The 24,835-nt window shown below is 45.7% G+C and overlaps 1 protein-coding gene across 1 annotated transcript in view; it reads left to right on the top strand.

Annotated features, from left to right (window-relative positions):
• Positions 1-24,835, top strand: part of LOC136678417 (PDZ domain-containing protein 2-like) — a 143,123-nt gene that overhangs the window by 12,874 nt on the left and 105,414 nt on the right. The window contains exon 2 of the mRNA XM_066656472.1: positions 7,382-8,247. Within this exon, the coding sequence (XP_066512569.1) occupies positions 7,754-8,247 (494 nt within the window). The 5' untranslated portion in view covers positions 7,382-7,753. The remainder of the gene's footprint in view (positions 1-7,381; positions 8,248-24,835) is intronic.

The following is a 24,835-nucleotide window of genomic DNA, read 5'->3' as shown; positions in this document are numbered from 1 at the left end:
CCCCTTCTCACTCAAGTGAACCAATCGGAGTAGGGGAGGGCGGGACTAGTTTGTGAACGAAACTTCTCGAAGTTCTATGTAAGCTCTAGAAAAACAAAATCCCCGACGTTTGTGAAATTCCGCCTGGACATTTTTTTAAGTCTAAAAAAGAGAACATGTCCGGGTAAAAGAGGACGTCTGGTCACCCTAAACTCAGCAGCTGTCCACACTGTGAAATTTTCCTGAATAATGGTCCATTAGAAATGCTCCAAAATCTCTTTTTGTTTTGACTTCCACTGAGAGTTAAGTTTTTGTCCTTCTCCTGTGACATTGCTATTTTGGAGATACATGTTTTTGACACTCACTGTCCATTCTCTTAGCTCCACTGTCCACAGGAGCACTTTGTAGTTCTATAACTACAGACTGTAGTCCACCGGTTGCTCTGCATACTTTGTTTACTCTCAGGACCCCCACAGAGCAGGTGTGATGTGGTGGTGGATCATTCTCAGTGCTGCAGTGACACTGACATGGTGGTGGTGTGTTAGTGTGTGTTGTGCTGGTGTAGAGTGGATCAGACACAGCAGTGCTGCTGGAGTTTTTAAACCCTGTGTCCACTCTGTGAGACACTCCTGGACGTCTGATTAAAAAAACATGTATCTCCATTTTTCTTGATCTTTGGAAACCAGCTGATGTCCTTCACGCTGTGTGAAGAATTCGTGATAAATGAACCAATAGAAATGCTCCAAAATTACTTTGGAATCAAACCTTCTTTACGTTGAATTCCATTGAAAGTTACGTTTTTTTTTTCCTTCTCCTGTAAAGTTACTGATTTGGGAGACAAATGTGTTTAATCGGACAGCGACGATATTTAATGAAGGCAGGGCTCCACTCCACCAGTATGTGGAGGTGCTTTCAGAACCCCCTGACTCCACCCGTATCGTCAACATATGCCTAGTGATGTGACCGAAGGACGTGGATCCTGAACAAAACAAAAACCCACCCTTGCATTCAGCCATTTACATCAAAGTCCTGGAGTTGTACGATTTTGCTCTTGATCAAAAACCACAACTTGAATTCATCCCAAAGGTATTGGAACAAGGCCTATCATTACAGAAGACACAGTTCCATGGCTCCACAGCCCAAGGCTGGAGGGGCTTTTTAATAATGGAGGAGTCTACAAAGGCATTTATAGTGAACTTGAGCAGCTCCGTTAACAATGAAACCTATTACTTATGTAATTAGGACCTACATATGCCGGATCAAAAGGGAGATGAAATCAAGGCTCGAGCCAAGCCGTAATGACACGGTGTAGATGATGTAGTGGTGACAAGTTGACTCAAGGGCAGAGCCCCTTGTGGTGGTGGACGGGAGGCCTCCTCAGAGCTCGTCTCCCTGTGATTAGGAGGGGGAACCAGAAGTCTGCTTTAGAAAACTCAAAGTAAACTCTCGCTCCCACAGCTGGCGTCCAAGTTTATCATTTGTTCACCAGCCGCAGCGCCGATTTACATAGTACGCCTCTCCTGTCCAAAACTGCCAACAGCGAGGAGTACAAACAGCACGCAGAAAAAACAATCAGTCGCTCCTGAACCAATGGTTGTCCTCACAGGCGGAGTTTGGAGTTCAGGGGTGAGCATGCATCAGCTAGCAAGGAGCATAAACGACAAACAAGGAGAAGCTCTGGCTCCTGGGAAGGGTGATAATATTCATTCATTCATGTTACACTCACCTAATCACTCTCTCATTCACACACTCACCCAGTCAGGCACACAGACCTGTGGACAGTTTCACACACCCACTGAAACTCTTAAACCTGGGGACAACCGTTGTCTAATGAACTGCTGAGTAGCACTCATTGGCTCTTTCATTATTTATAAAAATATTTTCAATAAATGAACATGTGTCTTTGCTTAGAAAACTATCAGCAGTGAGGAGGAGGAGGAGGAGAATGGCACCAAGGACAGGGCAGTAGCTCCAGTAAATGGGAGGAATATTGGAAATCTTCAGTGGAAAAAGCAAAGTGATTGTGAAGGACCACCCTCTCAGTGTGACAGAGTGCTCTTGGATCGATCGCTGCTGGAGTCGTTTCCTCTTTGAAGCCCAGTGATGCATGAGTTTTATTTTTAACTTCCATTACCTCAGTGTTTGGACTGAAGCAATGGCAGGAGCAAAGGTGTATTTTCTCTTTCGCTCTCTCTGTCTCTCTCTCTTGCTCTCTCTCTCTGTCTGTCTCTCACTGGCTCTCTCTCTTAATCTCTCACTCTGTCTCTTACTCTCTCTCACTGGCTCTCTCTTTCTCTCTCTCTCTCTTTCTCTCTTGCTCTCTGTTTCTCTCTCTTACTCTCTTTTTTCTTTCAAGCTGTCTGTCTTTCTCTCTTGCTCTCTCTGTCTCTCTCTCTCTTTTTTTTCTCTCTTGCTCTGTCTGTCTCTCGCTCTCTTCTCTCTCTCTCTCTTGCTATCTGTCTCTCTCTTGCTCTGTCTGTCTCTCTCTCTTTTCTCTCTTGCTATCTGTCTCTCTCTTGCTCTGTTTGTCTCTCTCTCTTTTCTCTCTTGCTATCTGTCTCTCTCTTTCTCTTTTTTCTCTCTTGCTGTCTCTTTCTCTTACTCTTTGTTCTCTCTCACACTCTTCTCTCTCTCTTTCTCTCTCTTGCTCTGTCTCTCTCTCACACACACAGTCTCTCTCTCTCGCCTTGTCTCTCTATCGCTCCCTTTCTCTCTCTCTCCTTCCTTTTTTCCCCCTGAAACATAATCCTTCTGCAGAAGAAACAGCCATATCACTGTTTTTTGTCAAGTACACAGAACAAAAGTTAATATCCTGAGCAGAGCGCCATGACTCAGGCCTCCGCTCACTGTCTCTCTCTCTCCTTCTTTTTATTGGTATTTTTTAGATGCAGGGCACTTCACTGAACTGGATTCTCACTCACTCAGTCACAGTTAGGAACAAAGAGATTGTAGGAAGTCATCGCTGCATAGGACCCTTTTTTTTGGCAGAGATAGAAATCTTCAAATTAAGTGGTTTTCCTCAATGGTGTCATGCAAAGCCCCCGTTGTTTTTAAAAGTGGTGGGACGACACCGCCACACGCCACGGGTGCTTAGACCTTTGTGTCTGTGCGGAGGATAATCCTGAGTAGACATGGTCCTGCAGTGTGTATGAGTGAGTAAAACCCTGCCGAAATGTCCTCTTCAGCCTTTAATCCCTGTTTATGGGCTCTATGTGGGTCACTTCAATGAAAAGAAGTAGCCAGCTTTAATCGGGAAGAGGATGAAGCGGATGTTGTAATTAGCAGGAGCTCCCCTCAGTGTCATCGCTAGTCTCTGGGTGTTTGTAAACAATTTAGACTAATGAACGACAACCATTTAGACCTAATATACACTTCAGGATGGAAGCACTTCTCAGACCTCTTCTTCTGTGGGTCCAGAGCAGATGGGAGTAGCCGTTGTGGACCTGTGGTCTCTGGTGTGTCCCTCCTCAGAGCCCTGTCAGTGTTTGCTCTTCTACTTCGCTCTTTAGGCGCGTTCTTTTACACTAATGAAGATCCCAGACCTAAGAGGGGATAAAACGAGACGTTCTGATTTTGTGCTCCTGCTGTGGGGTTTGATCCTTGTGGTATTTGGACCAAAGCATTTTACATATTAACTATTGGAAGAAGCATGTACCTTTTTAAAAAGAATTAAACATGGTTTTAAAATGACTTTAAATGTTTGTTGAATACACATCAAGTAAAAAAAAACTGTTTATTACATGGAAATGAAAGGCTCCATTGTACAGTTCTTATTTGATTGATGAATAAGGGGCATATCTGTGGAAATAGCTCTATAAAGTCCAGTGAAGACACAGAGACTGAGCTAATGTAGGCCAAGTGCACCGTCAGGGCATGTCATATGAGGGAGAGAGGGGGTGGGGGTCATTGTGTTTTTAAGTGACAGGAGGGAGGGGCGGCGCTAATCCTATTAGGGCACGTTATTTTCTGAGACTCTGGGGTCCACAGACCCTCTGTCAGAGGGAAATCTACAGCACGAGACTGTGGCTACGCTCCTGAATGGAAATAGAGAGGGAAAACCAGAGTGGGTAATGTATGCTATAAAATATAAGATTAAATAATTTGAAAAGGGGCAGCGTGGTGGTGCAGCAGGTTAGTGTTGCAGTCACACAGCTCCAGGGACCTAGAGGTTGTGGGTTCAATTCCCGCTCCGGGTGACTGTCTGTGAGGAGTGTGGTGTGTTCTCCCTGTGTCTGCGTGGGTGTCCTCCGGGTGACTGTCTGTGAGGAGTGTGGTGTGTTCTCCCTGTGTCTGCGTGGGTGTCCTCCGGGTGACTGTCTGAGAGGAGTTGATGTGTTCTCCCTGTGTCTGCGTGGGTGTCCTCCGGGTGACTGTCTGTGAGGAGTGTGGTGTGTTCTCCCTGTGTCTGCGTGGGTTTCCTCCGGGTGCTCCGGTTTCCTCCCACGGTCCAAAAACACATGTTGGTAGGATTGGCGACTCAAGTGTCCCCTGTGAAGGACTGGCGCCCCCTCCAGGGTGTATTCCCGCCTTGCGCCCAATGATTCCAGGTAGGCTCTGGACCCACTGCAACCCTGAACTGGATAAGGGCTACAGATAATGTATGATTTGAAAAGGAGACATGTATGAGTATGTTGTACAAATGTGTAGTTAGATATGTTTCATTTCCAAATCTGACATGGAATATTACACAATTATTAATTGAAGCTTGTGAATATTGCGTTCAAACACTTTGTTGTGACAGAGCTTGTATAATACAGAAATGCATGAAATGAAGCCATCAAGAGCAGCTGTACATGAGCTTAAGATCACCAAGACCAATGCCAAATGTTGGCTACAGGGCTTTAAAGCACCCCCCCCCTTGTCTGTGCAGATGTAGAGCTAGGTTCTTTGGAGAGAAGGAGCTTAAAGGGACACCAAGTAGGATTTTTACCTTAAAATTACAACATCACAAAATCATCGTGAAGCTCCACTGAGCTGTAATAAGGAGAAAAGAGGCTCTGTCATAGCACTGCAGAAACTGAACTATGTAACTTTTTGAGCAGGGTAGGAAACCAAACCCTTCCCTCCCCACGTCACCTTGATTTTGAGACAGTGCTGTAAAAAGCACAAAAGCAAATATATTCAAACCTAGTGTTGCTTTAATGAGGGGTGCCAGAAATAATCACAGAACAACACCTCATTAATGCTCTTGTGGCTGAATGCAATCACATCCTCACAGCAAAGTTGAATAAACTAATGTAAAGAAATGCCAGATGAGTAGAAGCTGTTATTGCAACAGAGAAACACAAACTCCTTACTACATACAACCCCTCATTCACAACGAATGTTAAATGAGAAAGTGTCCACAGACTTTTGGTCACATTTATATTGAAATAAAACACATTGTGACAAAGGCATTGTGTTTAAATTCTTTGCATCTCTTTCAGACACTCACCCTTCTGCAAGTCACCTCCATTAAAACAAACACACACACACACACACACAGGATCAAAACATCTAGCCCCAAGCAAAGCACGTGTGTGAGCTCGCACTGTATACATAGCTTAGCATCACCACAAGGGAGTGTTATTTTGAGACAGACCTAGAGTAGCAATTTGATTGTGGTCGCAGCCAAGAGCGTATACTTAAATATGTCAGAAATGTGGTTTTTTGCGAGGCTGTCGAGGCTAAAAAAGAGCTTCAGTTGCACCATAGTAACATCTGGCCAGCGGTTTGCCCATTTATTGTCAGGTTAACATCCACAAAGTTCAGCTGAAGAAGATATTACAATAGTAGACGTGTCATAAAATAAGTAATTGCATGCTTTTGTTCGTTAATTTGGAGACCCGGAGCCTACCAACACACAAACTGAAATAAAACGACAAGCCTTTTTTCTGTAGGCTGCCTACGTTTGGATAAACCGAGTGTGTCCAATCACGGCGCTGGATTTATGTGAGAGTGCAAAGATGAGGTTAAACTTAACAAAATATCATTCATTCATTATCTGTAACCCTTATCCAGTTCAGGGTCGCGGTGGGTCCAGAGCCTACCTGGAATCATTGGGCGCAAGGTGGGAATACACCCTGGAGGGGGCACCAGTCCTTCACAGGGCAACACAGACACACACACACACACACACACACACATTCACACACTCACACCTACGGACACTTTTGAGTCGCCAATCCACATACCACGTGTGTTTTTGGACTGTGGGAGGAAACCGGAGCACCCGGAGGAAACCCACGCAGACACAGGGAGAACACACCACGCTCCTCACAGACAGTCACCCGGAGGAAACCCCCATAGACACAGAGAGAACACACCACGCTCCTCACAGACAGTCACCCGGAGGAAACCCCCATAGACACAGAGAGAACACGCCACACTCCTCACAGACAATCACCCAGAGGAAACCCCCACAGACACATGGAGAACACACCACGCTCCTCAAAGACAGTCACCCGGAGGAAACCCACGCAGACACAGGGAGAACACACCACACTCCTCACAGTCACCCGGAGGAAACCCACGCAGACACAGGGAGAACACACCACACTCCTCACAGACAGTCACCCGGAGGAAACCCACGCAGACACAGGGAGAACACACCACACTCCTCACAGACAGTCACCCGGAGGAAACCCCCGCAGACACAGGGAGAACACACCACACTCCTCACAGACAGTCACCCGGAGCAGGAATCGAACCCACAACCTCCTGGAGCTGTGTGACTGTGACACTAACCTGCTGCGCCACCGTGCATAAATATATATATACTTTAATAATTGATGTAAAACAGATAATTATTTTGTTGTTTCAGGTGAGTTACTTGTCAGTGTCTGTGTAATGTTTCTGTCTGAGAGTCACTTTTGCAGTTTCAGTGTCCTTCACTTTTTTTAGAAAGTGTGCAGTTTCAGTTGTCCTTGGGCGCTGGGATGAGTGCCCGTGTGTGTGTGTGTGTGTGTGTGTGTGTGTGTGTGTGCGCTATGCCACAGCTAGGTTAAATGCAGCTCGGCTGCAGCTCGGCTTGAGTGGAGTTCTCCATCGCTGTGCACTGACCTCTTTCAGCTACAGTACACCTTCCTCTGTCACACTGGAGAGTAGTGGTTTGTATTAGAGGAGGATATGAGGGTCAGATGTAGAGATGTGTGGGTAAAACACAGAATACAATTAAGAAACTCAATTAAAGCTACTCCTTTTGTCATTCTGTGAGTAAACCATGTCCTCTTTGAAAATCTAGATGCTTGTCTGATTACGTTGCACCTTCCTGTGGATTCTGTTACTAGGATCGGACCCGCCATTTTACCATATATTTCCCCCCAGATTAGCATCTAAACAGTCAAACTGAAGCTAAATGCCTGTCTGATTATGCCGTGTCTCTCACTGTGTTCTAACATCTGCTCCATCTTCTCTTTTGTAGGTGATTGTGGCGTCTGGAAGAGAGGATCTAAGCCTCTAACCTCTCCAGCAGTTTGCACTTTTTACGCCGCTGGAAATTGGATTTGGAGCGAGCGGAGCGGACTGGCTAATGGCACACATTCTCTGGTTACCCCTCATCGCGTAGAAAACCTTGCCCTGCCTCTTCTCCAGGGTCTTTGTTTTTCTGGATGACATCATGGCCCCATGTAGGCCAAGCGTAACATTGGAGGATGTCTATTGCAGAGGTCTGGAGTTTGAGGGGCTCTACGGCTTTCTAGCGAGTCTGGCCAAGCTGGAGGAGAGCCAGATTTTCCGTGTCTGAGTCGGCCCCACAGAACCAGGGGGAAGAAGCTTGGCCCACCATGCAGCTAGGATGCCGATCACCCAAGAGAATGCCTTGAGCCACTTGGCCTTGCTGGAGAACTGGCTTAGTGCTCGTGCTGGGGACCAGGAGGAGAAGTATGGGAAGAAAGTGTCCCTGTGCCAGGCAGCTATCCAGAAGCTGGTGGAGTACATCCAGTTGAACTTTACTGAGTGTGAGGGCCTTCCATGCAATGGAACTCTGCTAAAGGAGGATCTGGACGCTGAGGTGAGGGCCGTCGCTCTCAGCAAGGGCGAGGGAGATGGCCTGGAGTTTGGCCTCAGCTTTGGTAACATCCCCATCTTTGGGGATCCTGAGGGGAAGAAGAAGAGCCGGCGGAGGCGCAGGAAAGGGGATAAGGGGCCTGTCCTGGATGTAGGCTGTATCTGGGTGACGGAGGTGAAGAAGAAAAGCCCAGCAGCTCTCTGTGGAGATATTAAGCTCAGGGATGAGCTGCTGTCACTCAATGGGCAGCTGATGGTTGGTGTGGACGTCACTGGAGCCAGGTAAGAACACCAGAGCAGCTCTGATCTTTGACCGTTTGGCCAGAGGCGCCCTACATTACAGACGGACTGGTCAGTGCTTTGTCGATCAGTCTTTGCTGATTGTGAACTGGCAGAGTGTGAATCTGATTCAGGGAAAAGGACGAAGGCAGCATGGCTCTAATTTTTGTGGTCGAAAATCCTAAAAAATTAATCATAATATAAAACCACAAATTTTCTCATGAATCAACGTTACAGCTCCAAAATGGAGAGCGAGGGGCTAAAAATACAGGGGACATTCCTTTTTATGTAAAGAAACACACCAGTAAACACAATGGGCGATACTGAGGTCAGCAACTACATATTGAGTAAAATATCCAAGAATTTAAGTCCATAACATGGTTATTGTGACCGGTCCAGCACCAATCAGGGTTGAAATGAGTTAATAACCATCTGAAATAGACGGAGACTTTTTGGCCAGACTGACATGTTCCTTTTTAGCAGAGCTAGCCGAACCTTGCTAACAGATTTTGTCACTAGCGGACTCTCACAATAAAAACAAATATCATCCAGTTGTCGACTGTGGATTTGGGCGTATTATCATAGGGTTTAACTGATGCCATGCCTTCCCATCCCATACTCATACTCATACTCAAATTCTTTGTGCGCTCCTCCACTCCAGCTGTGTGCTGGTGCTGCTGCTGAATGTTTGAAAGATGGTGGAAAGTCCCAAATATCTCAGTTTGATTTTAAATCAAGCGTGGTTCTGTTTGTGAATGCTGGATTCAGGAGACATAAATACTGAATGCTTTACCGCCTAAACATTGCTAAATTATTTCATCTGTCTGTAAGCGCTTATCCAGTTCAGGGTCGCGGTGGGTCCAGCGCCTACCTGGAATTATTGGGCACAAGGCGGGAATACACCCTGGAGGGGGCGCCAGTCCTTCACAGGGCAACACACACACACACACATTCACTCACACACTCACACCTATGGATACTTTTGAGTCACCAATCCACCTACCAACGTGTGTTTTTGGACTGTGGGACAAAACGGGAGCACCCGGAGGAAACCCACGCAGACACAGGGAGAACACACCACACTCCTCACAGACAGTCACCCGGAGGAAACCCACGCAGACACAGGGAGAACACACCACACTCCTCACAGACAGTCTCCCGGAGGAAACCCACGCAGACACAGAGAGAACACACCACACTCCTCACAGACAGTCACCCGGAGGAAACCCACGCAGACACAGGGAGAACACACCACACCCTTCACAGACAGTCACCCGGAGGAAACCCACGCAGACACAGGGAGAACACACCACACTCCTCACAGACAGTCATCCGGAGGAAACCCACGCAGACACAGGGAGAACACACCACACTCCTCACAGACAGTCTCCCGGAGGAAACCCACGCAGACACAGAGAGAACACACCACACTCCTCACAGACAGTCACCCGGAGGAAACCCACGCAGACACAGGGAGAACACACCACACTCCTCACAGACAGTCACCCAGAGGAAACCCACGCAGACACAGAGAGAACACACCACACTCCTCACAGACAGTCTCCCGGAGGAAACCCACGCAGACACAGAGAGAACACACCACACTCCTCACAGACAGTCACCCGGAGGAAACCCACGTGGACACAGGGAGAACACACCACACCCTTCACAGACAGTCACCCGGAGGAAACCCACGCAGACACAGGGAGAACACACCACACTCCTCACAGACAGTCACCCGGAGGAAACCCACGCAGACACAGGGAGAACACACCACACTCCTCACAGACAGTCACCCAGAGGAAACCCACACAGGCTCCAGAGTCCTGGGGCTGTGGGTTTGAGCCCCACCTTGTGTTAATGTCTGTGAGGACCCTCTGTGTATCTCCTTTTTCCACCGACGAAGAACCAGAACAGTTCCAGTTTGCGAACTAAAGTTTTCGGTCGAAATGTGCTTCCTGTGTCTGCAGAGGTGTCCTCTGGGTGTTCCGGTTTCCAGTCAAGCCCAACAGTCCAAACACACATGCTACTAAAGTTGCTATGCTATAGTGTCCATAGCTGTGAGTGTGTTGTGGCTCGTGATGGACTGGGTCTGTTCCCGCCCTGTGTCCAATGGTAACCAAAACCACTGGGGGGCAGAAGAAATCAAGGTCTGTACTCGGTCTTAATCAGTGTTCATTCAGTGTGAACTAAAGGTGTTATGACTAAGATTGCAGTTGCTTTTTTTCCCTACATTTTCCTCGCATAAAAGGAATCAGTGGAAATTCTTCTATTTCTATCCTTCACTGCATGCGATGGAACTGTAAAAACAGGGAAAGTGCTGTTACGCTAAGAGATTTCCACGGATCATCGGGACAAAAATGTATGTGCTTGGAGTAGAATTCTAATTCATATTTCTCATGTTGTATTTTCCTCGTCGGGCTGGTACCACTATGTCCGAACCATGGGGCTGTGAAAAGCTTAAAAACCATGGGAACTGGCACATGGATTCCTTACTGGCATTGAGGCCTCTCCGCTGTGTAAATGCTTGTCTAATTGGCTACTTTCTGGCCCGTGATAGACCCACAGAGACTATTAAATAGCCACTAACGGATCTAGCAGCCAGTGAGTATACGCTGCAGTGTCCTATCTCTCTAGATCTTGAACCAGTGCGAAGAGAGAGTTAGTGTTGCCTTTAGGAGCTCGCTTGCCTCTGAGCTGTTTTAGTCTGTAATTAGGCAGTGTCTGTTTTGCTGATTAACAATAGGAGGTTTTGCTGAGGAGGCACAGATTCTGCCCTCAGACCGGACCATCATCCGTGCAAACGGACGGACGGACGAACTGATGTGGGAAGGGAGGAGGTTCCTGGGAGTGGTGCAAGTTTTTACCAAGACTTATAGTTGTCCTCGCAGCTGTATCATTTTCTCAAGTGGAGGAAAGGCTGCTCCTGGCAAGATATCTCTGTTCCCAAACACAGCTACAGTGTTGTTTCCCTCTCAGACACGCAACGCACAAAGGCAGCAGGAAAACGGCAGGGTCACTGATAGGGAAGTGTTTCATTCTCATCCCAGCACTTCTTCCAAAAATCAAGGATATCTTCCTGCAGTACCATCCTCTTCTCTTCTGGACACGTCTAAGCTTTTCACTCGACATATCCTGAGGGGATTTGATGGTAGTCAGCCATGAGAATGTTAGTGAGATAAAGTGCTGATGGTGGATGATCAGTTTAGGATCACGAACCCTACTGTAACTCACTTATAGAAGCTTTCTACAGAGTTCTGTTCTGCTACAGAGGCCAGTGCTGAGGGAATTTATAGTCCTCTAACCAACATTTGACTTTGAACGTTGAGGCCTTAGGCTCCAGAGATCCCCATTTCATTTCATCATTTTCTGTGGTGACAAAGGAACACTAGAGAACACAGCTTCAGAAATCATTGTGATGCTTCACAGACTTGTAATAGGGAGGAAACCGAGCCTCTGTCTTTGCTAGTACAGGCTCAGCACTGCAGAAACGACACCATGTTAAACCCCTGCCTGCTCCTCCCCCTTGATGTCAGGACAGTGCTGTAAAAATGGATTACAACTGTAGGGGGAGCCCCGGAGCAAAAACACCAAGTTGTACCTAGAGTTGATTTAATATCCAGAGCAGCAGACATTAGCGACGCTGAACGGTCGAAAGCCGCCTTGCTCAGGAAACGTAACATTCCACTGTTGTGGCTGAGATAAGTCTTGGTTTAGTCTGGGGTCTCTGAGGCTAAGCTTTAATCCCGAGAGCACAGGTGGCTGAGTGTTGAAATCTTAAAGCTGATTGATGAAGCTACAGTCTTTATGATTTAAGAACACCTTAATACAAGAACTCGCTCGGCTCGGCAAAATGGGAACTCCCTGCGCCAGCAGGAAAACATCAGCTGAGTCGGATTAACCAAATGACCCACAAACAGAAAGCAGATTTATTACATTGTGTAATATTCTCACACGTTTCCACGAATAAACACAGTTCTGGGGTCTTAATTGAATGTCTGTGACCTGCTTTGATAAAAACACCACAGCTGAGTGCCTATTCCTTTAAATGATGAGCCACACGCAGTTCGCCCCGACCCTGAGTGCACAGCAGTGAGGAGCAGACGCTCTGGTTTTCAGCTGTTTTTGCTCGCTTGTACTCCATGCTTGTTGTGTCTGGTTGCTTGGTTTAGCCTCATCGGTGCGCTCTCACGTAAACCCAGGTCCAGCGCTGTGATTGAACAGACTCAGTCAAGGGGGCGGGGCAATTCTAACGCCTTTTGCACTTGACGTCAGAAGCGTAGCAGACTCTGGATTCGAGATTTATCTAATGTTTTTTCTGACTCAGGCAGCCCATACAAAACGCACTGGGCGGTCTTGTTTCACAGTGTGTGTGTTGGTGGGCTCCAGCTCTCCAAAACATGTGATTTTGTTTTTCTTACCTTTCCCCTTTTAAGGCTATTCTCTATGCATTTCTGGTAAGTACATGTATGAACACTTTGGCTGGTTTTAAATAACGTTAGGACTGTAACTTTATATGAGCTCACAGAGCTAATTCAGAAATAGCTGCTGTATTACCTTTCAGCAAATTCTTCTGTCTCAAATTAGATAAGGGCATAATGGGCGTCTAGTTTAGAGACTGAACAAAACGGACCTTTAATAAGAGGGGTAGCTGTGGACTAACGATGGGAAATGTGAGTTTTGTTTTCTTCTTCTCACAGTAGAGCTCTTGAATTTAAACATAGAGTTGGTCTAGGACCTACTCTCTACAGCCTCTTCACAGAAGTGAATTTTTGGTCCGTTCCTTCCTTCGGTGCTCCCTCAGGCTCGGCTGAAGTGGCGCTAACACTGAGGCTGCTTGTTCCCATAGAAGGTCTGGCGCTGGTGAGCCTTGGGTTGGAGAGCTCTGTGCCAAAAGCAAGGCTGTAAACTCTTTGAAAGCGCTGGATTTGAGCTTCCAAATGCAAAAACGAAAAGAGGAGAGCAACAGCTGATGAAGATTTTATTTTTCTTCAAGTGCTTCTCATGTTAATGGTTTCTGTTACAGAGCTCTGGACCTGAAAAAAAAATCTCCTGGTTTAATGCGCCTTCTTGTAATTCTGGGCTCTCTGAAATTTTTTATTCTCCCAGTTTTACAGCCTGGCTCAGCATCTGTCTGTGGAGAGCATGGAAAAAAGCTCAGTGGCTTTGCTCCAAAAGCCCATGCAAGTGTTTTTCTGCGTGGACAGAGAGAGGGTGAAAGCTTTTTCAGAGCTGCAGTAGCGAAAAGTTACAAAACTAAAGCAGGCATTTGTTGAAACCCTTTGTGGGAGAAATCGTGGAGCTTTTCAGATCCCCCCTGAACCTTCATCATAAATGTCTGTGCCCAGCTGGAGGAGGCCAGGAAGCATATTTTGAGCCTATTAATGCTCATTTAGGAGCCATTGAAGAGAATTTTCCAACAGTCCTTGGACGTAGCTTAAAATAAGCCACAAATATCTGACAGGAAACCGTTTAGAACCAAGGTAAAATGAAGTGAAGGATTACGCCACAATGGATCCTCATTTGTCGCTCACACATTTCGCTGTCAGCCGTTGTTTTCACAGACGTGTACGGTGCCAAATCAATGCGCTGGTTTAATCTCATACCATCCATTCATCCGTCCCCTCAAAACCACTGCTATCAAGGCATTACAAATGAGCTTCAGCTCTATGCTCAAGTCTCTCCTCCAGGGGTGTTACAGATCAAAGCTCAGCTATGAGTTAGCACTTGTGTTCTGTGTTTGTTTTGAGCTCTGATACTGTTCCCCTCCGCCTCCTGACTCCATGAGCCAGCTCTCGGCGGTGAGTGCCTTCGCCACTCGGGGATGAGAGCTAAGCCTGCCGCAGTTTCCCTGGCATTAGTGACGTCTGACTTTGCACTTTTCCCATGGCTTCGAGAGGTAGAAACCATAACCCCTCTGAAGTTCAGAGATGGAGATGTTCCCACAGCGGAGGTTAGGCGGATCGTTTAATTAGAGACAGCTGACAGCTCAGACAATGCGAGACACATCGCAGATGAAATGATTTGAATAATAGCTTCTAATTAACATCGCGGTTTGTTTCTTTCTGAACCATGAAAGGGTAATTACTTGTTGGAGGGGGGAAAAATACAGTCTACGTGGTGAAGCTAGCAGACACCTCGGGGACACAAAAGCAAACCCACACCCTTTGCTGGAGTAACAGCTTCTTTACGCTAGATGTTGGAACATTGCTCTGAGGTACTGATGGCATTTATACACAAGAACCTTAGTGAAGTCAGGTTCTGATTAGGGGCGGGTGATGGGGCCCTAAAATGTAAATGTAACATTCAGTTGAAAAAAATCTGTAAACATTTGGTTATTTTGTAAACAAAAGATTCTGATTTTGTATAAAATGAATAATGTAAGCGGCACGGTGGTGCAGCAGGTTAGTGTCGCAGTCGCACAGCTCCTGGAGGTTGTGGGTTCGAGTCCTGCTCCGGGTGACAAGTGTGGTGTGTTCTCCCTGTGTCTGTGTGGGTTTCCTCCGGGTGACTGTCTGTGAGGAGTGTGGTGTGTTCTCTCTGTGTCTGTGTTGGTTTCCTCCGGGTGACTGTCTGTGAGGAGTGTGGCGTGTTCTCACTGTGTCTGTGTGGGTTTCCTCCGGGTGACTGTCTGTGAGGAGTGTGGTGTGTTCTCCCGGTGTCTGTGTGGGTTTCCTCCGGGTGCTCCGGTTTCTTCCCATGCTCCAAAAACACACGTTGGTAGGTGGATTGATAACTGACGCCCCCTTCAGGGTTTGTTGCTTGTTGGTTCCAGACCCACTGCGACCCTGAATTGAATAAGAGGTTACAATCAATGAATGAAAAGTGCAACTGTAATAAATAAATCTGTCAAAAACTAAAGGGCAGACACTGTATTGCATGCCTATAAAGAGCAGATGTAAACAATTATACAAACAAATACCATTAAAACTTCAAAGTAAAGAAAAAAAAATACAAATACAAAATAGATGCTGAGTCAGTGCAGTCTCCACCTGCTTTAGAGCTCATTAGCTGTAGAGTTCCTCGTGGCGTTTCTGACTTTCCTCGTTCTGAAACGGATGCAAGTTCAGTTGTTTTCCTCTTTGTTGTTACAGGCCTCTTACATGTTTTATATATTACCACGGTTTGTAACTAAACCCCCTCCACACGACTGAAGTCACCCCCCCACCTCCCCCCAGCGATGAGAAACTTTCCGCCACATTGGTACTGTTCCTAAATGACTCACTTAATGAACATATGCTGTGTTACGTATAAGTGCATGACACAGTTATTCCATAAACAAGTCTGAATATCGCTTTAAGAATTAAACTGATGCGATATGCACAGCCCTAGTCCTGATGTTGTGTGACAGAGTTCTGGGTCACAGCTCATTCCAAAGGCCCTGGAACTAGAGCCACCATCCACCAGAGAACACTGTTCCACTGTTCCACAGCCCAGGGGCATGGGGTCTGGGGAGTGTCTACAAAACATTTAAGAGTGAACTCCATCTATTTTGCTAACAATAGAATGTAAATGAATAATAATAATGAAACTACAACACTTCTAATGTCTGTAGCACCTTTCACAGACGTAAGGCTGCTTTCTGTTGAGGAGTAAAAGAACAACCCGAAAGTCCAGGACATGGAGAAAGAAGAACTGTGGACAGTGAAGAGGGGGGTTTTAAGGTTGAACATTAAAGGGAAGAGGGTAAAAGTGTCACAAAGGCATTGAAAGCAAGAGCTTTAAAGTTTAGGAGCAGAACCGGGCCACCTGCCGCCCACTGATGAGGGTCTGGAGCGTGGGACTGAAACCAGTCCAGAGCCAGAAGATCTGAGAGGGGGACAGTGAAGATGAAGGAGCTCAGTGAGGAATGCAGGGACCACCAATAAAGGTCTTTGAAAGTTAGTGGGAGATGTTTCATTTCCACCCACTCTTCAGGTCTCCCTTAGAACCCCAGAGCTACCAGCTGAGAGAGCGGAGACCATCACAGTCTCCTCTGAAGTGTGAACCCGGTTTGAAACATTATGAACTGTTTATTAAGGCTGTTTAATGAGGGCTTGCTGTATTCATACATTCATTCATTCATTCATCTTCTGTAAACACTTCATTCTGAAGCAAGGAAATTTAACACACTCACCCAGTTACACACACACACACACACACACACACACACACACCCCTGTGGATAATTTTACACACTCACCCAGTTACACACACACACACACACACCTGTAGACAATTTTACACACTCACCCAGTTACACACACACACACACACACACACCTGTGGACAATTTTACACACTCACCCAGTTACACACACACACACACACACACACCTGTGGACAATTTTACACACTCACCCAGTTACACTTACACACACACACCTGTGGATAATTTTACACACTCACCCAGTTACACACACACACACACACACACACACACACCTGTGGACAATTTTACACACTCACCCAGTTACACACACACACACACACACACACACACACACACCTGTGGACAGTTTCTCTCATACACACGCACACACACACCTGTAGACAGTTTCTCACACACACACACACACACACACACACACACCTGTAGACAGTTTCACACACTCACCCATTCATTCACCCATTCACAGCTGTAGGAGAACACACCAAACTCATGACCCGGGGTGAGGATAAAACCTAGGACCCAGAGACTCTGGAGCTCTGTGTGTGTGTGTGTGTCTCTGTGTGTGTGGGTGTGTGACTCTACCTGTTGTGTCAGTGTCGTCTGCTACAGTAACAAAACTGGGGCAAAAACACAGTGTGGATGTGTAATATTGTGAAAACCATGAAATGTGGTTGTGGTTAGTTTCTGTACTCGGTGTAAAGGCTCATCTTCTGTTGTAGTGAGGAACACCCTGAAGCCGTGAAGCAGGCCTGTGGCGCATGGATCACTAAAGTGTGCAGTGCAGGGACACTGAAGAAACAGAGCCAGAAACCTTTATCCTACCTGAAGAAAGCACCTCCCGCTTTACAGTTACAGTGCACAGCCGGGCAATAAGCAGGAAACCCCCTCAAAGCCCACTGGGCACAGATGGGATGGTGGATTAAGGCAGGGCAAATCCGGATATCCCCGTCTTACTGTCTGGAGGCCAAACACCCCATATTACATTCCCTCGTCTGCTCGTGTGGCGACGGCAAACAAAGGTCACTTCTGAAGAACGTGTAGATGTTTATTTTAGTTTTATATTCATTTTTTGTTTTATTTTACACCCAGATCCAGGGCTAACAGCTACTTTTCACCACATGGGCCATTATATTATCATGTGTGTGTGGGCCCTGTGGTGGAAAAAGTAGCTGTAAGACATTTCTGTGTAAAATAAAACAATTTAAACTTTATTTTTAATGCAGAAATAATAATTAATTCATTCATTTATTCACTATCTGTAACCCTTATCCAGTTCAGGGTCGCGGTGCATCCAGAGCCTACCTGGAATCATTGGGCGCAAGGCAGGAATACACCCTGGAGGGGGCGCCAGTCCTTCTCAGGGCAACACAGACACACTCACACATTAACTCACACACTCACACCTACGGACACTTTTGAGTCGTCAATCCACCTACCAACGTGTGTTTTTGGACTGTGGGAGGAAACCGGAGCAACCGGAGGAAACCCACGCAAACACAGGGAGAACACACCACACTCCTCACAGACAGTCACCCGGAGGAAACCCACGCCGACACAGAGAGAACACACCACACTCCTCACAGACAGTCACCTGGAGGAAACCCACGCCGACACAGAGAGAACACACCACACTCCTCACAGACAGTCACCTGGAGGAAACCCACGCCGACACAGAGAGAACACACCACACTCCTCACAGACAGTCACCTGGAGGAAACCCACGCCGACACAGAGAGAACACACCACACTCCTCACAGACAGTCACCTGGAGGAAACCCACGCAAACACAGAGAGAACACACCACACTCCTCACAGACAGTCACCTGGAGGAAACCCACGCCGACACAGAGAGAACACACCACACTCCTCACAGACAGTCACCCGGAGGAAACCCACGCAGACACAGGGAGAACACACCACACTCCTCACAGACAGTCACCCGGAGGAAACCCACGCGGACACAGGGAGAACACACCACACTCCTCACAGACAGTCACCTGGAGGAAACCCACGCAGACACAGAGAGAACACACCACACTCCTCACAGACAGTCACCCGGAGGAAACCCATGCAGACACAGGGAGAACACACCACACTCCTCACAGAGAAATAATAATAATATTCAAATTTTTGAGATAATGACTTCTGGATTTTCATTGTCTCTAAGCCGTAATCATCATCATTCAAAGAAACAAAGGCTTGAAGTAGGTCACTCTGTAATTAATGTGTATAATGAGTTTCTCTTTTTGAAGTAAATTACTGAAATACATTCACTTTTTGATTATATTCTGATTTATTGAGATGCATCTGTGTATTCACCAACATTAATTCAATCTACAGCGGAGCGCCCCTCAGGTTTGGCCCAAAGACCAGATGGTGATCCCAGGGCTCAGAAGAGGCCCTGTCTTTAAATGTGGTATTTGTCATATCCCAAAATTGAACTTTATTTAATTAAATGAATTAAAAAAGTCACACACTTCTTATATCACTTAGAGCCAGTCGGGTCCAAAACAGAGAGGCTAGTGTGTTTGATCACTTCTGTGTTTTTCAGGTCCTGTTTCTAGCCTCTGGCACAGGAGTGAGCTGTTTATTTCATCAGAATTAGAGCTAAAGTCACAGGAGAGAGGCTCACTTTAGACATTTTAGAGAGAGAGAGAGAGACGCTGAGACTGAGAGGGAGAGAGAGAGAGACTCTGAGACAGAGAGAGAGAGAGAGACTCTGAGACAGAGAGAGAGAGACTCTGAGACAGAGAGAGAGAGACTCTGAGACAGAGAGAGAGAGAGACTCAGACAGAGAGAGAGAGAGAGACTCTGAGACAGAGAGAGAGAGAGAGACTCTGAGACAGAGAGAGAGAGACTCTGAGACAGAGAGAGAGAGACTCTGAGACAGAGAGAGAGAGAGACTCAGACAGAGAGAGAGAGAGAGACTCTGAGACAGAGAGAGAGAGAGACTCTGAGACAGAGAGAGAGAGACAGAGAGAGAGAGAGACTCTGAGACTGAGAAAGACAGACAGACACAGTGAGAGTGAGAGAGGGAGGGAGAGAGAGATCCTGCATGTGAAGAAGTACAGACCAGTGTAAACACACTGTGAAAAAATGACTAATCACTTGCTGTCACTGATAATTTATGTCCAGTAGGTGGCAGCAAAGCAGAAGCACTTTCATAAACATAATGCAACACTGAGAGGCAAAGCTTATGTATAAACCATGGAGCTTTTCTTTCAGTACACAGTATAAATAATAATAATAATAATTTGAAGAGTAAAGCCAGTTGAAAATCGTTGTTGTCGATAGGTGCAACTGTTTGCAAACTGTTGAACAAGTGTGTGTGTGTGTGTGTTGTCCTCACCTCACGTTCAGTACAGTATTGAAGACTGCAGCTTTGGCATTTTGAAAATGATAAACTGCGATATCAATGAATAAAGCAATCAGAGATGTATTTTAGCTCTGTGGCTGTACAGTGTATTTCTGTACTCTGCGTGTTCATAATCTGGGGTTGGGTTGTGAATGATGTTAGTGTCTTCGGGACAGTTCCCTCCACGACACTCCAGTTATGTAAAGAATGTGACGGCCGCCAGAGACCGGATGTCCTCCGAAATGAAACGAGACTTTGGCAGGAGACAGACAGCCTGTGGAAACTCAGGTGCTGCTCATGGAAGTTCTATCAGCGGAGAGTTGGGACGTTTGTGATGCTTATTTTTTGTGTAATTTATTCGTGCTGGTGGGGACACTTCCCCCTCGAGCTCTAAAATATACTTAAGGATATTTCCTTCTGTGGAAACGGAGGTTGTTTATTGCAGGGGGAACACGGAGTGGTGAAGCAAACCTGGGTCCCCTGAATGATGTAAAAACATTATAATCTTTCACCTAGACCTGAATCCCAACATGTTTTTCAGCAGTGCAGCTGCATACACAACTTAAGGAAGCATCTCTCAACAAACCTGAATCAGCCCTGCATTGTGTTTTCCCTTTCAGTGACAAACAGAACGTGTTTGTGGTGAACAGTCTGCACAGGATATGGAAACTCTGGACTAGGAAGAACTTGGAAATATACTGAATGTTCAAAAGTTGGGCTACTATCATCAGAAGAGTGGCCTGAATAAGCCGTGAAACCCTTCATCCTGGAACACACCACTCTAATGCTGCAATACAAGCATTTCATAGGTAGATGGCAACACAGGAAGGTCTTTGAGATCTTTGGAATACAGGCACTCTGCCCTGAATTCTTCAGTCATCGTTGTGATTTTTCCAATAATCTCTTTAAAAGTTTTTGTTGTGAACTCACTGCTGCTGGTCACACGCCTGGTTTCATGGGACGTTCGAATTCTTTCTGCTCTGAGAAGGTTGAACGTCATCTTGGTTGTGTGTTAATGTTTATCTCCAAATGACCACTTTTACAAAAGAAGGGGAAAAGAATATTGAAAACATCATTTATTTTTAGCAAATATGCTTTGGTATTTTTTTATTTAATTTGGAAAACAATGTAAAGAGCAGCTGGTGTTTTCAATGAGGGCGGAAAATGTAAAACAGGCAAAAATGGAGATTTTCTTCTGAATGCTTGGGCAATAAAGAGATTATTATCCTCTGTTAACCGTTGTTTTCTAAGCTGGGTCTGTAGCCCATCTGCACAGTTTTGTATTTCAATTTCCTGCAGGCACAGCTAGCAATCTTTTTTATATATTTCTTTTTAATCATCTGCTTATGGTTGGACTCAACTAAATGAAACAAACAAGGCAGAACAGGTGGATTCAGCGATGGCCAACTGTGGCACCATCAATCCAGTGCTCAACAGCCCAGTGTTTGGGGCTTTATAGACCTCTAGCGAGCGCTTTGCATTGGGTATGATGACCTGCTCATGAGTGGGTGTAGCATAGGATCCCGTTTGGTTTCATGTTTTTATATAGTAAACGCTGCTTTTGTATGTCACTGTCATCAGTGACTGTATTCATTTATGTATAAGGGGTATCGCCAAAATAAATGGACATAGCATTTGCCGTATTTTAACCACTGAGAGCAGATGATTATATGGATCCTCAGCGTTGGTGAAAAAAGGGGTTGAGAAATGACTCAGCCCACTGCTGGAGGAAAGGGGAGGGACGAGGAGCAACATAATCTGGGCTCTGTAGTTCAGATAAGCCCGCTCTTGTTGAGCAAAACCTTAACTTGAAGCAGAAGATGCTGGCGAGGACTGTGAAGTGAAGGGATTTTGCGTTTCTCTCCATTACAGCGGTTTTTTAGCGGAATATATCGAGCTGTGTGGCCAAGGAGAGTGAGGAGAAGGGCCGCCAGCTTTCACAAACTGTGGAAAGAAGAAATATCTTGAGTTTCTAAAAGTGTGAAGCCGTGTGTAAAGGAGCGCGCCAAAAGTCGTTAAAAATCCGTTGGGAAAGTGACGGTTGGCGGTTTAAGCCGCGCGCGCCTCACGGAGCCAAACGGGTGAAGATGACGCTGAGGTGAATTCAACAAAACAACTCGAGGTAGAATCCCAGTTTTTATCAGTTATGTGCTCTAAAGATCAGTTTTAAAAGGCTCTTTCATTTTCCTTTCCTTTTTTTGTGTGTGTGAAAAATCTTGAAATGAGTCATAACTTTATCTTTATATCTCTGTTTAGTCTCACAGAAAGTAGTGGTTAACGGTGGCTTTTATTGTGTCTGGCACACTATAATATTCTTCATCCACTGTCCATTTTATCACGATTTGTGCGCACTCTAATTCTACAATTACAGACTGTACTCTGTCTGTTGCTCTGCATACTTAGCCCACTTTTACCCTGTTCTTAGTCAGGGAGCTGGTATGATTTGGACAGGTACTAGTGGATCAGAAACAACAGGGCTACTGGAGTTTTTATACCTTATGTCCACTCACTGTTTACTCTGTTAAACACACCTGCTTGGTTGGTCCACCTTGTAGATATAAAGTCAGAGATGGTAGCTCATCTGTTGCTGCACAGTTTATGTTGGTTGTCCTTCATCCGTGGACACAGGACTCTGTCGGCTGGACATTTTTGGTTTGTGGACTACAGTCCAGCAGTGACAGAGGGATTTAAAAACAAACACTAACACCCCACCACTGTGTCAGTTTTACTACAGTGTCAGGAACAACACTTCACCCAAATAAAACCTTCTTCTGTTGGGGTCCTGCTCACTGGTAACGTTTATTGCTACTTATTGTTAATTATGTTTTTTTTTCTCAACCAGCAAGGGTTCTAAATTAAGGCAAGATGTAAAAGCTAATAACGTGATCCTTTTTTTCCTCTAAGGCTTGATGAAGGAATGCCAAATTAAGGAAGGCTTTCATAAACTCCTAGCCATGCGTTTCACAGACATATTTAGGCACTTTATAGTCAAACATGCTGTTTGTCAGTGGTTCTTAGGCTGACGATATCCACAGTGTGAATGAAGACTCTTATGGTGCAGTGTGATGTTTTCTGCCTGTACTGGAATTTGATCCGTATTTGAGTTTGTAATTGAGTTTGCACCTATGGACGGTTACTACCCAGTAAACATGTAGCCGTTGATTCAACGTTGAAATAACGTAATGACTGCCGTCTAATCAGCGTTCTCTTAAGGTTGAAAATGAAAGTTGAAAAGACGTCCAAACACAGACATTGAAAAGACGACTATTAGACGTATTTTGGACGTCCACTGACGTTGTTAATTGGTCCCGAAATAAATTACTTGTATAAAACGCATTTTGGACGTCCACTGACGTTATCGATTGGTCACCACTTAACTAACTTATTAAGATGGAATTTGGACGTCCATTGACGTTTAAAATATGTCCTTGACGGACAGACTACTTTTAGACCTATTTTGAACATCCAGGGACATTCTTTGTTTACTGGGTACCACACTGGATTTTGCAGTTGTTTGGTTCATGATTCCTCTGCCTTTAGATCACAATGAAGTTGCCTTCACTGACACAACATTGTCAGTTTAGATTCAGTTACTGCCAAAAGTAGCCATAAGTAAACTAATGATATAAAAGCTTAACTCTTAATATTGAGAAATGGCTTCTGTTATGGATCTTAATCGTCGTGTAGCTACTTAGGCCAGAGCTTTGTTCGTGGACTTGCATAGGCAATGTGCTGGAAAGTGCCACACTTGTTTTAGAAATGGACATCAGGCTCACTCAAAGGCACAACCTGTTGCTTTCTTTGCTATGAAATGTAGGTCAATCCTCTGTAATAGTCTTGGCCACAGACTGAATCCTCCACGTGTTTCGAGTGAGGGTTTTTTTTAATCATGGGTAATGGTATGTCATTGATGCAGTTAATGTTGAGGATAATTATAATGAGAAAAAAACATATTCCCATTAATTTGCAGTCTTTCTAGGAGTAAATCTGTTCCTTGGTGCCTCACTGTAAATATGACATTGACACCTTAATCAAGAACGATTTTTCACGCTTGAATCAGAATAACTCCGAGCCGTGCTGGGAATATTGGAAGAGCAACACGCTGTGCTGGGAAGTATTCTGTTTCTGTGGGTAAGTGCTGAAGATAAATCTACTTATCTCTGAGTCACGTAAGCTCCCGTGGAGCCGCAGACAAAGAGGGATATCAGCGTCTTGCCTGTGCTTGCACTGAATGCTGACAATCTCATGTCACAGGCTTAAATTTGTGAATGAATTTAAACCGATTTCTCTGTTTCTAAGAGTTCCTAAGAGAGGTCTTGACAAAGTTGTTGATAACTTTGCGATTGGCTGTTCAACTGGCAGGCACATGATTCCGTATGCTAATCCAGGTGTCTTGGTTTCCGTTTGGCATATTAACCATGTTTACGTAACTGATTTAGAGGGTTGCTTTCACAAATATTAAGAATTTTATTTGTGCTAAGCAATCGATTATGAAACTAGTTGGCAATACATTTCTTTACTGAGTAGTTCATTCATTCATTCATTGTCTGTAACTCTTATCCAGTTCAGGGTCGCGGTGGGTCCAGAGCCTACCTGGAATCATTGGGCGCAAGGCAGGGAAAACACCCTGGAGGGGGCGTCAGTCCTTCACAGGGCAACACAGACACACACACACTCACACACACATTCACACCTACGGACACTTTTGAATCGCCAATCCACCTACCAACGTGTGTTTTTGGACTATGGTAGGAAACCGGAGCACCCGGAGGAAACCCACGCAGACACAGGGAGAACACACCACACTCCTCACAGACAGTCACCCGGAGGAAACCCACGCAGACACAAGGAGAACACACCACACTCCTCACAGACAGTCACCCGGAGGAAACCCACACAGACACAGGGAGAACACACCACACTCCTCACAGACAGTCACCCGGAGGAAACCCACGCAGACACAGGGAGAACACACCACACTCCTCACAGACAGTCGCCCGGAGGAAACCCACGCAGACACAGGGAGAACACACCACACTCCTCACAGACAGTCACCCGGAGGAAACCCACGCAGACACAGGGAG

This window comes from Hoplias malabaricus, chromosome Y, assembly GCF_029633855.1.
Source record: "Hoplias malabaricus isolate fHopMal1 chromosome Y, fHopMal1.hap1, whole genome shotgun sequence".
Taxonomy (NCBI): domain Eukaryota; kingdom Metazoa; phylum Chordata; class Actinopteri; order Characiformes; family Erythrinidae; genus Hoplias; species Hoplias malabaricus.
This window is presented reverse-complemented; position numbering and strand designations above follow the sequence as displayed.